The following is a 12,893-nucleotide window of genomic DNA, read 5'->3' on the forward strand; positions in this document are numbered from 1 at the left end:
CGCCCCCCCCAACCCAGCCCCCCCCACTCCCCCACCCCCACCCCACCTATCCCCCGCGCCATCTCCCGTACAACCTCAACGACCCCCCCCCCCCCCCCCCCCCCCGGGTATTCCCCTTTCCCTTTTCCGATCCAGTCGGCCGATTCGTCTGCCGGCCAGTTGACAGTCAAGCAAAATTGCAGCCCAGGCCAAGCGAGATGGAGAAGAATCAATACAGAAGTATTAAGCCGCTGGAAATTGGGCAGCGTATCCAATGCAGAGTCCTAGAACTACCAGTGGTGAGAGGGCCAAGAAGCGAGTGTTTAATTATAGCAATTTGATTCAGCTAGCAACGAGTCACGAGCACCATCGCATTTGACATGTAAGTTCTCTGTCCCGCAATGGAGGACCGGTCGGCAGCAAGCGAAAATGACGCTCACCATCAGGTTACTATCTGCGCTGCAAGGTACCACGTACTTGGTGCTATGCATTGATTATAGCATTTCCCTTGCCGACAGCTTGTACCAAGTACGGCCAAAAACTGTCCAAGTCTGAGTAGGAAACCTGCACTGGTCCTAGAAGCGGTGCGGACGACGATGCTCCGCTGCGATTGGTGAAGGGAAATGGACCGCAAGCGGGCCATCACATTAGTCACTCAGCGGGCATCTTGCCCAAATTTGAGCTACATGTTGCTCCTTTTCACTTCGGTTGGCCAGTTTGCAGCCTCCACATGCGCATCCAACGCTATTCCTCATGCTCTCTCGCCTGCGACCCATTGATGCATGTACGGATTTCCAATTGTGAAACCCGTGTTCGGTACACCGTATGAGCACTCTCTATTGGATATGGTTGACCCAATCGATCCTCAGTCAAGCTAGCAAAGAAGCCATCAGATTTAGGTCCCGCTTGGAGACAACTACTGCTCGTTGACAGAGAGAGTGTTGGTAACTAATGAGAAGACAGGCTAAGCTCTCACTTTTCGCGCCTTGCTTCTCCGTGGGTTTATAGCATGAATCTTAATTTGTTCTTGGCTTCATGAATGCCATATTGACACTCATCGGCATGATTGTACGAGCGAATATTCGTCGGATACTTACTCATAGCTCGAGTTGGTTTAAACTGGCTATACGCTATCGCTGTAGTATTGTACTACAGCGGACGCAGATTCCAGAAGCGGACCCGTCATTCCTGCAGTCTAGATTCAACTTCGAATCTCTGTCTGTAAGGCCTCGACGAATCTCTAAGCCAACAACTCCATGAAGCAGAACGGCAACTAGTCATGGAGGACAGGCTAGCTTAAAGTGCCTTCTCGCATGAAACAACCCGTACCAAGTATTCTATACTTTTTTCTCTGTACAAATATATCCAACGCCATATATCATTGACATGTCCCGACAAAGGCAAATTGCTGCATTAAACTGCCTGGAACATTCGACGCTCCTGATTTTCCTAGCTGCCTGATCTGAGAGAGGGGGGAATAAGACGGGGGAAAAGCAATCCATCGGCAGATATAGGTTATATCCATTCTCAAATGTCTCTTGTGGAACAAAACTAGTATGCTTGGATGGCCACCACTACGACTTGCAGTAGCAGTAGCATTTGCTACTTTCCATTAGCGACACTCAAAAAGTATGCTTAAATAGCCACGCCACATTTCCATCTCAGTGAGACGCTAATCCCCGTCTTGGTGTTAAAACATCTGGCCGGCAATGGTTCGGGTGCGAGACAGCGTTGCCTGGTCCAAGGCTCTGGTCCAACCCACTCCAGAAGGGTGTCGCCTTGCATTTAAACAAAGTTACGAATCCGAGACAATTCGCAGCACTCGAATTTCGTCTTTACTACGGCGAGCTGTATCGCCAAGCCTGCCAAGAAATTAGGGATGGATGGCGAGATGAGTTTTTCTTGATTAAAGGTACACATGCATACCCTTAAACCAAAGACCGCCGTTCTGGAATCTGTTAGATCGTCATAGTGTTGTCCTACATCGTGGGTTAAAGAGCCAGTGTCACAGTCTTGGAAATATGCCGTGCCCAGGAGCTAAAACTTTACAGATATGTTGGATCTTCAAGTTTTATCATTTATGGCGCCCTCCCTGCCATCCAAGCAACTGGGCATTTTCACCGCCGACTCGCGTACGCGCATGTCTCAATTCAATGATAAGATGGCTGGGCCGCGGCGATGTGAATATGTCTCACGTCCTATTTACGATAGGGAACCCAAGAAAGACGCCAGGACACAAGCGACTTCCAGTCGTACAAAAGAATATAACCAATGACTATTTCTTTTCTCTGGAGGAATACTCAGCTAGTCAAAGCCTCTATTATACCATATGCTCGACGCGTTTTTGGCGACAGATGTCCAGCTTTCAAACGCACATAATATGTATGATAGTCGTCGACCAATGACAAGTCCTTGAAATTCTAGGAAGACACTCATGCCCGTTTTTGTCACCACAGTCGTACACCGAACATCTACTTTACCGACCTTTTGTTCAGAAGACCTGAAGCCAAGAGTTTTGGGTACCACGAAGATGTGAGCGGCCAACTTGACTGATCCTTCGGTGCTCCTTCGATCGATCTATGGAGATTGGCGCGTGCCAAGATATTCAAGTCTGTAACGTGATAATGAATCTGATATGGCTTACTACTGCCCAATAGTTATGTCTTGCCAAGCGGCCAGGAATATCTTGGCATACCGGACTGAGGCAGCCTTTTAGGAGCGACACCTGAAGATGAGCATTCCACATCAAAGACAGTGTACTTTACAACATCATCACGGCTGCTTTCTATTCGCCAGTACAGGCTAAAGAGTGATTACGGGCTCAGCTTGTCATCGAATTTCTTAAAACTCAGCTATGAACTCATAGATGTCTAGTGACCGAGGTTTCAAATTTTAGCTTGTGGCTTGACCCTGGCCAGTACCCACTTACTTTGTGAGAGTTGAGGCTCGGTGTAACGACTCCAATTGGCCACCATCAGTGCATATCTGGAGTTTCTCAAATCGACAAAGCAAAGAGGGACATCTTCGCACCCCCTAATAACAATGCAGTGTCTACATTCAATTCAAGTTATAGGCTTGATATTCAAGATTGGATTCTAAACGAGTCCCTTACAAGGTTAACCAACCTATTAAACAACGATGTTCAGCTTGGAGCAATGGAGTAGCTTTGGCGATACAAAGCGACAAGACAAGGACGCCATATATTTTTCTTCGAGGTACGAGGCTAACAGCTTTAGACGTATTCTTTTAGCATTTCTTCCTGCTTTTGCGCACAACCCTGGCCATTATTAATAACGATTGCGCTGCAGTACCAGTGGCGGGATTATAAATGCATCTTGCCGACAACAGATGGAGTAGTAGTAGCGGACTGGTTGCGGGGTGGGGCCGTTGACGGGGATTTTTCCACTTCCCGCCGCCAAAGCTACGTTCAGCCTTATATTTCGCCGGGACCTGGAGGCGACTAACGGGAAGATTCCCGCCGGCTGGGAATCAGAAATCGAATCTCGGGATTGATGGCATTACAGCGGCTCTAGCTCGGTCCGCAGTCGTATCAGATTTGGTGCAGGCTATAATGGTTTCTAAGGGGTGATAATCCTCGCTGCTCTGCAAAATGACTATATATATGGCGATGCACAATCATGCTGCTGTTTTATACAAGCAGTTATCTCTCTCTACTTTTCACCAGTAGCCTGACACATTTCGAACGATTGGAAATTCTTACTATTAATCCAACATGTCTAAAGATTCGCATGTCACTCTAACCATAGGAACTCATACTTGGGTCCCAAATGATGAAGAAAAGATACAGAGCATCATCTCCATCATGCGAGCTCGCAATATTAACACTCTAGACACGGCTAGATTATACGTGAGTCCTCTACTCGACCTGATATTTTACCTCATTATCCTATGTCTCTTATTCTTTTCTACTGTGTGAAAACCGCTGAGATTTTAAATAGGGCGGCGGTGCATCGGAGACGGCTATTGGAAACTTGCAGCTAGGTCCAGAGTTCTCTGTTGATACCAAGGCACCAACAGGCTTTGTCAAAGGCCAGGCCGACAATATTGAGCAATCAGCCAAAGAGAGCTTGGCCGCGCTCCAGACGAAACAAGTATGGGCTGCTATCTCACACACCTCTATTCTATCATCTAGCTTTCTAACGTTAAATGTTTCTACGTATTTCACAGGTCAGGACCTATTTCCTTCACGGCCCAGATGAGACTGTTCCGTTCGAGAAGCAAATGGAAGCCATCCAGAAACTCTACCTCCAAGGTAGCTTTCTGCGCTTTGGCATCTCCAACTTTACCCGTGATCAAGTCCTCAGGCTTTACAACATTGCTAAAGCAAAAGGCTATGTTTTGCCATCCGTTTACCAATGCAGTTACAGCATTGCCGCTCGACATCACGAGACTGATTTATTCCCCGCACTCCGCCAACTAGGCTTCTCCATCCAGGCATACTCTCCCATGGCGGGTGGATTTCTGGCCAAGACGCCAGAGTATATCGAACAAGGCCATGGTAGCTGGAACCCTAATACCCCAAATGGAAAATTTCAGCGCGATCTCTTTTATAAGCCATCATACATGAAAATGCTCGCAGAATTTGGGATCTTGTCAGAGAAAACGGGCATCAGCCGCGCAGGCTTGGCATACAGATGGGTAAGGCACCATTCTGTTTTGAACAAGTCATTGGGTGATTCGATGATTATTGGTGCTTCAACCTCGGATCAGCTGGCGAACACGATGCAAGAACTAGAGGACGGCCCTTTGGAACCGTGGATCGTCCAGCGCATGGAAGAACTTTGGGAAATGATCAAGCATGAAGAATCGGTTGATAATTTGAAATCATTTAAAAACATTTTTGGATAATTCCGAGATAATGGAAGAAAATATTGGGTATCTCAATTAAAATGATACAGTTGCTAGTTGGTATTGTAGCTAGGAAGAACTGAGAGTTCCGTGATAATCGAATTCAATAATGGAACCTCATCCTTCAATTTCGTGTATAACCATAATATATATATTCCTGAATCGCCTTGAGGAACCAAGCAAAATATTGGCTATTGGTTGGCTACGGCGATGAATTTCGTAGAATTCATTCGATAAATCATGTCATTAATGGAGGATAATGCAGCGTGTACACAATTGCAAGGGCTTGTGTACAAATATGTACGGCGAATGAATCATGCAAGAGCGAGTAGGCCTCATTTAAACATCTTGATGCTGAGCCTCTTGATGTTGAAGATGAAATTCTCGGGTAATGACTATACCATTGGGCTCGACAAGGCCTCTCACTGGGGAGACATTTCCAAGCTCAATCTGCGAGTCATCTTGCCTCTCCTTGACAGGAATGCTACGTTCTGAGCCATCGTCGGTGAGGCGTGCAAACGGATGTTCGTCTGTCTCGTGCGTGTGTGTGATGCTATATGATCGAGAATGAGACGTTGTTGTAACGAACCGGCTATCCCCTTGCCAAGGTCGGGGGCCATCTTTTTGATAGTGACTCATTCTTAGGGTTCCACGGGTTCCACTAGACGACTGTTTCTTTGATGGGAGAGATGAGAGACTAAAGATTCCAAAGCTGAACTTGCTGAGAACTGGCCGTAAGAAAGGTAGACAGGCTAGTAGCAGAGAGAGAGAGAGTCAGCAAATATATTCAAGAGCCTTGGGAGGTCTGGCTAGGTGAATGCATACCACAAAATATGGCTGTATTTCCTTCTACGACAGACCACAGAGCAATGTTAACAAAATTCCAGGTTATGTCTGGACTGGTCAAATTTCCTTGGAGCAAGTAGTGGAGCCGCACAATGGAGACGATCGTAACGCTGGCCATAGAGTTAGATTTACCGATGCTTGTGACGCAGCATGTAAACGCGAAATATTGGCGACTTACAAGAGTCCAACAAGGAAAATACCAGCAAGAGCCCATTTCTGTCCTTTGGGGAGCTGAAGCGTCGTGATGTACGGAAGGGGCAATACCAATATCATAATATCAGTAACAATCGTCGGGATTGCATTTCCGTAGAAGAACTTGACCGAATCTACTGTGCATTTGTATTGGTCTGGCTGTAATGGGTGCGTCGGGTTGAATCGCTCCCACCAAGCATTGGTAGGTTGACATTGTAAAATGGTAACGAGGATCTATAAGAGAGAGGTAAGCAAGTAAGAAAATGGCTAGTAACTTTTATTAACGTCTTGAGCTGAATACTTACGACAGCAATAGCCCACATCAGTACTATCACAGCAAGAGTGAATATGGGAATTTTGACAGAGCTTCGGATCTTGAAAGAGCGATAATAAAAGGCGAGAATGGACCATTTGACGCATGCAATAGTCACAAAGTACCCTAATTCGGCGATGAATAATCCAATTGCCCAGGCATATCGGGCATCTGGCGGACCGGCCCAGACATGTCGGCCCAAACCACGGCTCACGGCTGGAAAAGAGTTAGTGTTATGGTTCTAGGAGAATAAATCGCCGATTATTGAAATGTACTGACCATAAACTCCCATTCCAAAGACATGAGCACACGAAGGGATCTTAATAGTCAATGGTGTTAGTCTTATTTCCATACCCTCAGATGTATAAAGTCCGTACCAATGCCGCAATAATGAGCCAGTCATCTATCCATAGATCGATGTTTTTCAAACGACGGCTGATGATACGGAGCCCAACGACGAGGACCGCCATACACCAGGTGACTATCGAGGTCACCATGATGGAGGCCTTTCTGTCGTCGTCGAGATTGATCCCGGAAGGCGGCGGAGGAAGAGTAGCCATGGCTTGTATATGCAGCTTGGTAGATCTCGCAGTCTCTCGTATTGGAAGAAGATAAAGGAGTGGCTATCAGAGTCGACGGCCTTCCGGTCGTGACCCTGAGAGAGAAACGAGCGTGGGATTGTTTGAAGAAGAGGAAAGCTCCTATGCCATGCTCGTAGGAACTGCACCACAATATGACAATGATTAGAAAGACTCTAGCCTCGGATGATATAACCACTTACCGGTAGAGGCCAATCCTAGTTGTAGAGATGGGCTAGGGCCAAAAGCACAAAACAGGAAATCATCGACTGAAGTGCATTTTGGCAGCTCAAGATGGGAGGGTCGGCAGATCTATAACAAGGGCTCACCGGTGGACCGAAATGGACTGAAAAGCTAAAGCTGGTCGCCGCACCGTGAAGAAAAAAAAAAGCCACCAGGTAAATAGTTCGGTGGTTTAAAGATTTAAAGCCGCCTCGTCAGCCTCACGTTGCTGACGCCAACCTGCGCCATGCCGAATTATCCCCCACTCGCGATGTCGTGAAGCGCTCTAGCTTGATCAATCACAATCCCGACTGAGCCAGGGCCAAAGTTGAAGCCATGTGGTTGGCCTGCCGATCTCGTGCAAGAGCCAGCCTGAGAAAGGGACGCCTAAGCTGTTATGAGATGAGAGAGCCACACGCTAAACTGTAGATTGGTATAGCGGAATTAGCATCGGCAGAGGCCCAATGGATTGGGCCTATAAGCACAGCTAGCAGGGGATGTTCCTGGCTTGACCCGTCAGTTCAGCTGCGGCCAGGGATGTTGGCGATGCCGATTGATTGCATGGCAAACCATGTACCGTGCAGGGATCACAGGTGACAAATCGGTCTTCTTTTTCGCCCTTCTTCTTGGCTATTGTTAGAAGAGAGAGAAAATTGGTGATACTGATGGAATATCTGGAGATTACGTTTAGGTTTATCAATCTAGTCCTCGCCACTTCCACTCTGCCGGTACGGCACGTGACAGTCTCTCCCAATATCCCCTCCAGAACTTCTCCTACTATATAAGAAGACATAATACTGCTGCTCCTATCACGCGAGGAGTTTCTCAGCAGCTTCTAGGACATTTGATTCAAAGACTATAGCTTCCTAGCAGTTTGTATTAGCAAATATCTCGGCTTCGGACAGTTAAACAAGCACCTAGTTAGACAATAGCCGATGCTGCTAAAGTAGCGCGAACAGCTTCAAAAAAATTCCATCTTGGCCGTAGATTACTAGCTTACGCCCGACTCATGCGCTCCATCTCGTATCCACTACAGATCGACGACTGCTTTGCTTTTGCATGTCTTCTCAGCCGTAAATCCGAGGCAGCACTCCACAAGGTCGAGGAGGGGACGGATGAAAAAAGCAGAGAGGAGGAGAGTATTTCGTCGTGGAGACAAAGAGTCGTAAGGGCCGATACGAGGGGTAGAAGCGGCCGACGGTGTGCGGGCTAATTAATCTCAACGTCCGCGCATAAATGAGCTTGCGGTGATAATGTCAGGTGAGTAGCGTTTTGGTAGGTCGTCGCGAGTAATGAAGAACAAGACATTTTCGGGGAAAGATGATCAGGTTCAACGGTCAGACTAGGGACAATGCAGAGTCGTACTGTCGATCACGGTGATTCCCCAGACGTGCGGGACTTGAAAGAGAGCCTGGGTGGCACATTTGGCAGCGGCGATCTGCAGATATCTCTTATGAGCGGCCACAAGGTGCTGTCATGCGGAATATGACGATATAAGACCGACTCAGATTTTTGCTGATAGACTGACAGATGATGGAGAGCCAAAGTGCATGCTGCAATGCTGTATCGAGGATATGTGTCATCTAGGACCAGAAGTTATGTCTAGATCTTATGAAGACGGTTGCAATAATAGAGATATAACGATAGAGAGATACACTGAGATAGATGAAAAGGTAAAGAAAAGTAGACGTACAGAAAAAGTATGAGAAAGTTTTAACTACGGATGACTCTCTAAGATTGGACCACAACTAAACTACCCTTAACGATATAACTAATGATACAATAACACAATAACACTCCTAGCCCGTCTTATCCTTCTTCTGCTCATCATCTTCAGCCTTATCCTTTGACAAGCCAGCCTTCCAGTGGCCGAGCATCTGGCCATTCGCCCATACAGGAACCGGCTGCGCTTTCCAAGCAAGATCCGCTCCAAAGTTCCACGAAGCGCAAATCATCTTTCCAGCATAGGCTCTTCCATATTCCTTGAACCACTTCCTCATCTCCACGTGCGAGCCCCTTCCCTGCCCACACTTCTTATCCATTTTGTGCTCTGCCTCGATCCATTCATGTCGGTGGCACGGCTTTTCTTGGTTGTACGCGCAAACGTACACTACAACATCGCCAACGATGGAGAAGTGAGTGCCGTCAAAGGGGACGTTGTAGGACTGGCAGTAGTCCCAGAGGTTGTCGACGGCGCGGCGGTATTCGGTGCTGTTGAGCTCGATGGGATCCTTGTGGCATGATATCTTGCTGGCGGGGATAGGCACCGAATAATCATCTGCCCTTACAGGGCCAAACTGCTTCTCGTAGAAGTCGCCCTTACCGGGTTTAGTTCCGCGTCGACGGAGGGACCTATTGTCGAGTGAAGCCCTTGATGGGGGAGGTTCGAAACTGGGACCTTGTACCGCAACGGCTTGGTAGATGCCGTCAGAGAGTCCTTGTTCCACGATGATGCCTCCCTGTGGTGGTGCTGTAGCGGCAAAAACTGCCGCCGAGAGGAAGAAAAGACTGAAGGTGGATTTAAATGTGGCCATCTCAACGTTAAATAGATGGCAGATCGAGAAACGTTGTTATAAATCAGAAGAAGAGAAGAGAATAGGTGTCAAGCTTGTTTGAATTATTATTAGATTTGATGGCAAATCGATTTATGATGCGAGATTCTTGTTGGTTCGCTTCTGTTCTTCTGCTCGAAGATTCTTTGTGATTGAGGATGGCAAGTTTGGCACCTTTCTAGACACTGGTGCTCAAGCCTTTATATATAGTCTAGGAAAATCCACTCGGCTTCAAAGTTTAAGATTGGGTCTCTTGGCTTGAAAATTAACCTACCGGTTCAAAGCCATTTGTATAGGTAAACCATTTTCTATATAGAGTCAGCTTAAGCACACCGAACTCAAGTCCAGTGTTAATTTGTTGGTTTGGAACTTACCGTACTAGCTCTAAGCTATCTATACACGTAATGTACCCATTGAATAAAAGTTTAGTATCCAGTCGACTTCATCATCTTGTAGAATCATGGCGTAGAACCTTATTCGTTGAACCTGTTGGGTTGCTAGAAAGTCGCAAGATATAGTCTACCAGCGGTAAATTTCATCCATTCAAAGCGCTGGTGTTAATGTAGATGGGAATATATGGGGATAAATAAGATGTTTAAAACACTAACAGCAATGTCTAAAGATATATCACAATCGTAATAAGGGCAACCAAATAGCATCCAGGACCGTCGACATAAGACTCTGATACCCAAGGCGCCTCCAATAATGACTTGTAGAGCATCCAAAACACAGCTAAGCAAGTACTTTCTCATAAAAAAAAAAAACATTACGCCTTTCGCACAAAAAATGCTCCGTGTTGAACCCTAAGCTCGCAAAACCGTCTCATGAAAGCTTCTTCTGCATAAAATCGGCCAGTTCATCCAACAGTTCCACCGTCTCCGCTGGGCTTGCGATCCAAGCTGTTGTTCCCACGCTTCTTGCTTTGAAATCGTTGGATCCGGCGCTCAGAAACTGGTCTCCCACGTGCAGCGTATTCTCGCCCCTGATTGCCGTCAATGCTGCATCGGCTCCTGTGGTGCCTCCATTGCGTCTTCCGAACCACTGTTGACAGACGGTCACACCCCAGCTCTTGTCTCCAATGTCGACAAAGACATCACGGCCACCGTTAAAAGCGCAGAATGGAACTCCGCGGCGACCCTGTGAGCTTTGACCAGCTTGTTGAGAAGGCGAACCCAAGGCACTTAGCTCCAGGATACGCTGTACCACCAATACAGTCTCTTCCAGACTCTCTCGGGCAATTTGTATCTCGGGAGGGTTGGGGACTATTCCTACAGCTCGGTCTTTTCGAACGATGAGGGCGGGCAGATTCATCGTGCGAACACAGTCTCGAAGCGCCGATTCAGCCACATCCAGGAGTGCCGCGATCTCTGCCTCGGACCAAGCCGCCATATCTGGAGTGAGCCACTCTGGGCGGGGAACGGGTGCCAGGCGATAGGGCGAAGATGGTTCGTATTCGAAGAGATAATTGGACTCGCCTCCCATGATGACGATATTTTGTTTCTGCACGGGGTCAAGATCTGTGGAGGTGGCGATGGCGTCAAGAAGGCCGTGGAGGCGATCGTAGTACCGATCTGCGGTGGTATATCCAGCAGCGGTAACGATACCAATTTTGATATTTTTGCGTAAAAGATCTGTAAACATGTAAGTATTTTTTTTTTAATACTTATCTAGCCCATCCTCTTTTCTCTCTCTCGCATTGTACAAAAATCATGCGATGAAGAATGAGAAAGCCCAGAGAGAAAAAAGAGAGATAATAGCCAGTTTTAAGAGAGCGTTGCGTACCGAGCAGCCGTGGGATGATGGGGCTTGTTGGTTCCAGGCTCTGTCCATCGTCATACAGTGTCACATCACCATCAAACGTCGCCAGCTGGAGGGTGCCGCCCGTAACAGCCATTATCTGCGCAGAATTGAGAACCAGACGGACATCGTTGAAAGAAGGCGCCACATAACGTCTCGATGAGATGTAGCGCTTCCGATCCTGGTACTTGAAAGCTGCCTCCAATGGTAGCCGCGTGAAGAATGGCCCCGCGGTGGGAACCAGCATTCCAAGCTTGGAGGGGAAAACACGATCCTGGTTTTGGCGGGCGACTGTTGTTTTCTTCCAGTCAGCATGCGCAAAGAGGGGAGAAAAATATAGAGCAGTCAAATATGACTGGAGGCGGATTACACCTACTGTGGTCGTCAATCATTAATTCAACGTCTCTCATAATCTCTGCGTAGCGTCTGTGGGCCTCCTCAGCCATCTTGGCCACGTTGGTGTCATCACCAAAGACTCCCGTCGGCTGGGAATAGAGCACAAAAGGCACAGCTAAGAGACCCTTGACCCATTCTGAACGATTTCAAAAGATGAAATATTAGCTGATTGCTGCATTAAAGGGTGCGAGGTTGACCTGCGTATGCCCAAGCCTGTCGCCATGGAGGGTTTGATTTTGGAGTCATAGCTCCAAGACCGATGGGCCGATACAACCAGGTCAACGGCTATTCACACTATGAAGACAACATACCGATGAACTGGTCCCTTCTATGGGTCTTGAGGGCATCTACAATTTCAAATCAGTTCCATAGTCCAAGAGATAGGCTGCGAAAGATAACATAGCTCCTCTCACGTTGTGCAAAGGGGTGAGATGGAGGAGGGGAACCAATTGGGCAGACTTACACTCGACGCGGTATCGGGTAGTCATGATTAGGAGGCGGTGGCTTCGTTCTCTCGGGTCAATTGGATTCTATAAGGGGGGAGTGAGGTATTAGAGTCGGATGAGATGGTATGAGAAGAGAAGCAGAAGCAAAAAAACAGGATGATGAAAGTAAAGAATAAAGACAAAATAAGGTTGGACTGCACGTTGCTGTCAAGACATCGCTAGGATTGGGCTCCGGCCGGTGCTGCCCCAGCTTTAGGTAATACAATACAAGCAGCAAGCAAAGCCCCCTAAAAACCGGCCCGGGGAGGGGCACAGACGCGCTGGTAAGCCAATTGGCTGCTGGGGTTGCTCTGTAGCATGGCAAATAGTTAGTGCCCTGTGCTTCTTAGTGGCCTTTGCTAAGGGCCTGTGGCGGGTTAATGCGCTAAGGAGCCTATCGGTCAGCGCCGCACGCCGAAAGCCTTAATCGATAACGTCCAACCTCGCGGGTTGATTTTCTAAAGACAGCACCGATTAAGAGAAAATCTGATCGTCATATGAACACGCTGTCTGATTACGCTGTCTAATTGCCTATCTATTAAACTATGACATATATATAAACGTGTAAATACTACGTAATATATGTCTATGTGTGTGCTGTATGTCTCTTTTTTTTTCACTATACTAATGGTACTACTTACTACCTACTTTGTGCTCTCTTTCT

The 12,893-nt window shown here is 47.4% G+C and overlaps 4 protein-coding genes across 4 annotated transcripts; 1 reads left to right on the forward strand and 3 right to left on the reverse strand.

Annotated features, from left to right (window-relative positions):
• The first annotated feature begins 3,053 nt into the window (after positions 1 to 3,053).
• Positions 3,054 to 5,018, forward strand: GGI43DRAFT_176575 (aldo/keto reductase family protein). The gene is made up of 4 exons (XM_083199789.1): positions 3,054 to 3,094; positions 3,216 to 3,847; positions 3,939 to 4,091; positions 4,168 to 5,018. The coding sequence occupies exons 2-4, from the start codon at positions 3,713 to 3,715 to the stop codon at positions 4,846 to 4,848; spliced, it is 969 nt and encodes a 322-aa protein (XP_083057593.1). The 5' UTR covers positions 3,054 to 3,094; positions 3,216 to 3,712; the 3' UTR covers positions 4,849 to 5,018.
• GGI43DRAFT_176563 (uncharacterized protein) lies at positions 5,018 to 7,152 on the reverse strand. Its single transcript, XM_083199788.1, has 7 exons — positions 6,981 to 7,152; positions 6,577 to 6,920; positions 6,479 to 6,518; positions 6,192 to 6,415; positions 5,873 to 6,120; positions 5,674 to 5,804; positions 5,018 to 5,600 (listed from the first exon to the last, which is right to left on the reverse strand). Exons 2-7 carry the CDS (start codon positions 6,757 to 6,759, stop codon positions 5,188 to 5,190), a joined length of 1,239 nt encoding a protein of 412 aa, XP_083057594.1. The 5' UTR covers positions 6,760 to 6,920; positions 6,981 to 7,152; the 3' UTR covers positions 5,018 to 5,187.
• A 1,638-nt stretch (positions 7,153 to 8,790) lies between these two features.
• On the reverse strand, positions 8,791 to 9,986 carry GGI43DRAFT_176696 (uncharacterized protein). Its single transcript, XM_083199791.1, has 2 exons — positions 9,926 to 9,986; positions 8,791 to 9,859 (listed from the first exon to the last, which is right to left on the reverse strand). The coding sequence occupies exon 2, from the start codon at positions 9,531 to 9,533 to the stop codon at positions 8,799 to 8,801; it is 735 nt and encodes a 244-aa protein (XP_083057595.1). The 5' UTR covers positions 9,534 to 9,859; positions 9,926 to 9,986; the 3' UTR covers positions 8,791 to 8,798.
• Positions 9,987 to 12,507, reverse strand: GGI43DRAFT_176698 (IMP 5'-nucleotidase). Its single transcript, XM_083199792.1, has 5 exons — positions 12,208 to 12,507; positions 12,056 to 12,091; positions 11,725 to 11,880; positions 11,334 to 11,639; positions 9,987 to 11,182 (listed from the first exon to the last, which is right to left on the reverse strand). The coding sequence occupies exons 1-5, from the start codon at positions 12,230 to 12,232 to the stop codon at positions 10,374 to 10,376; spliced, it is 1,332 nt and encodes a 443-aa protein (XP_083057596.1). The 5' UTR covers positions 12,233 to 12,507; the 3' UTR covers positions 9,987 to 10,373.
• Positions 12,508 to 12,893: the final 386 nt, after the last annotated feature.

The sequence above is a fragment of the Trichoderma evansii genome (genome assembly GCF_050947405.1).
Source record: "Trichoderma evansii strain SZMC 28006 chromosome Unknown GGI43scaffold_20, whole genome shotgun sequence".
Classification (NCBI taxonomy): Eukaryota; Fungi; Ascomycota; class Sordariomycetes; order Hypocreales; family Hypocreaceae; genus Trichoderma; species Trichoderma evansii.

What these genes read in the sequence shown, in the direction of transcription:
- GGI43DRAFT_176696 (XM_083199791.1), bottom strand. Translation starts at nt 9,533, where the DNA reads ATGGCCACATTTAAATCCACCTTCAGTCTTTTCTTCCTCTCGGCGGCA.
- GGI43DRAFT_176698 (XM_083199792.1), bottom strand. Translation starts at nt 12,232, where the DNA reads ATGACTACCCGATACCGCGTCGAGT. An exon ending in TACCCGATACCGCGTCGAGT is followed by an intron (nt 12,092 to 12,207) that starts GTAAGTCTGCCC and finishes TTGAAATTGTAG; the next exon opens with ATGCCCTCAAGACCCATAGA. An exon ending in ATTAATGATTGACGACCACA is followed by an intron (nt 11,640 to 11,724) that starts GTAGGTGTAATC and finishes AGAAAACAACAG; the next exon opens with TCGCCCGCCAAAACCAGGAT.
- GGI43DRAFT_176575 (XM_083199789.1), top strand. Translation starts at nt 3,713, where the DNA reads ATGTCTAAAGATTCGCATGTCACTCTAACCATAGGAACTCATACTTGG. An exon ending in TAGACACGGCTAGATTATAC is followed by an intron (nt 3,848 to 3,938) that starts GTGAGTCCTCTA and finishes GATTTTAAATAG; the next exon opens with GGCGGCGGTGCATCGGAGAC. An exon ending in CCGCGCTCCAGACGAAACAA is followed by an intron (nt 4,092 to 4,167) that starts GTATGGGCTGCT and finishes CGTATTTCACAG; the next exon opens with GTCAGGACCTATTTCCTTCA.
- GGI43DRAFT_176563 (XM_083199788.1), bottom strand. Translation starts at nt 6,759, where the DNA reads ATGGCTACTCTTCCTCCGCCGCCTTCCGGGATCAATCTCGACGACGAC. An exon ending in CTTTGGAATGGGAGTTTATG is followed by an intron (nt 6,416 to 6,478) that starts GTCAGTACATTT and finishes ACTCTTTTCCAG; the next exon opens with CCGTGAGCCGTGGTTTGGGC. An exon ending in TGATGTGGGCTATTGCTGTC is followed by an intron (nt 6,121 to 6,191) that starts GTAAGTATTCAG and finishes TCTCTCTTATAG; the next exon opens with ATCCTCGTTACCATTTTACA.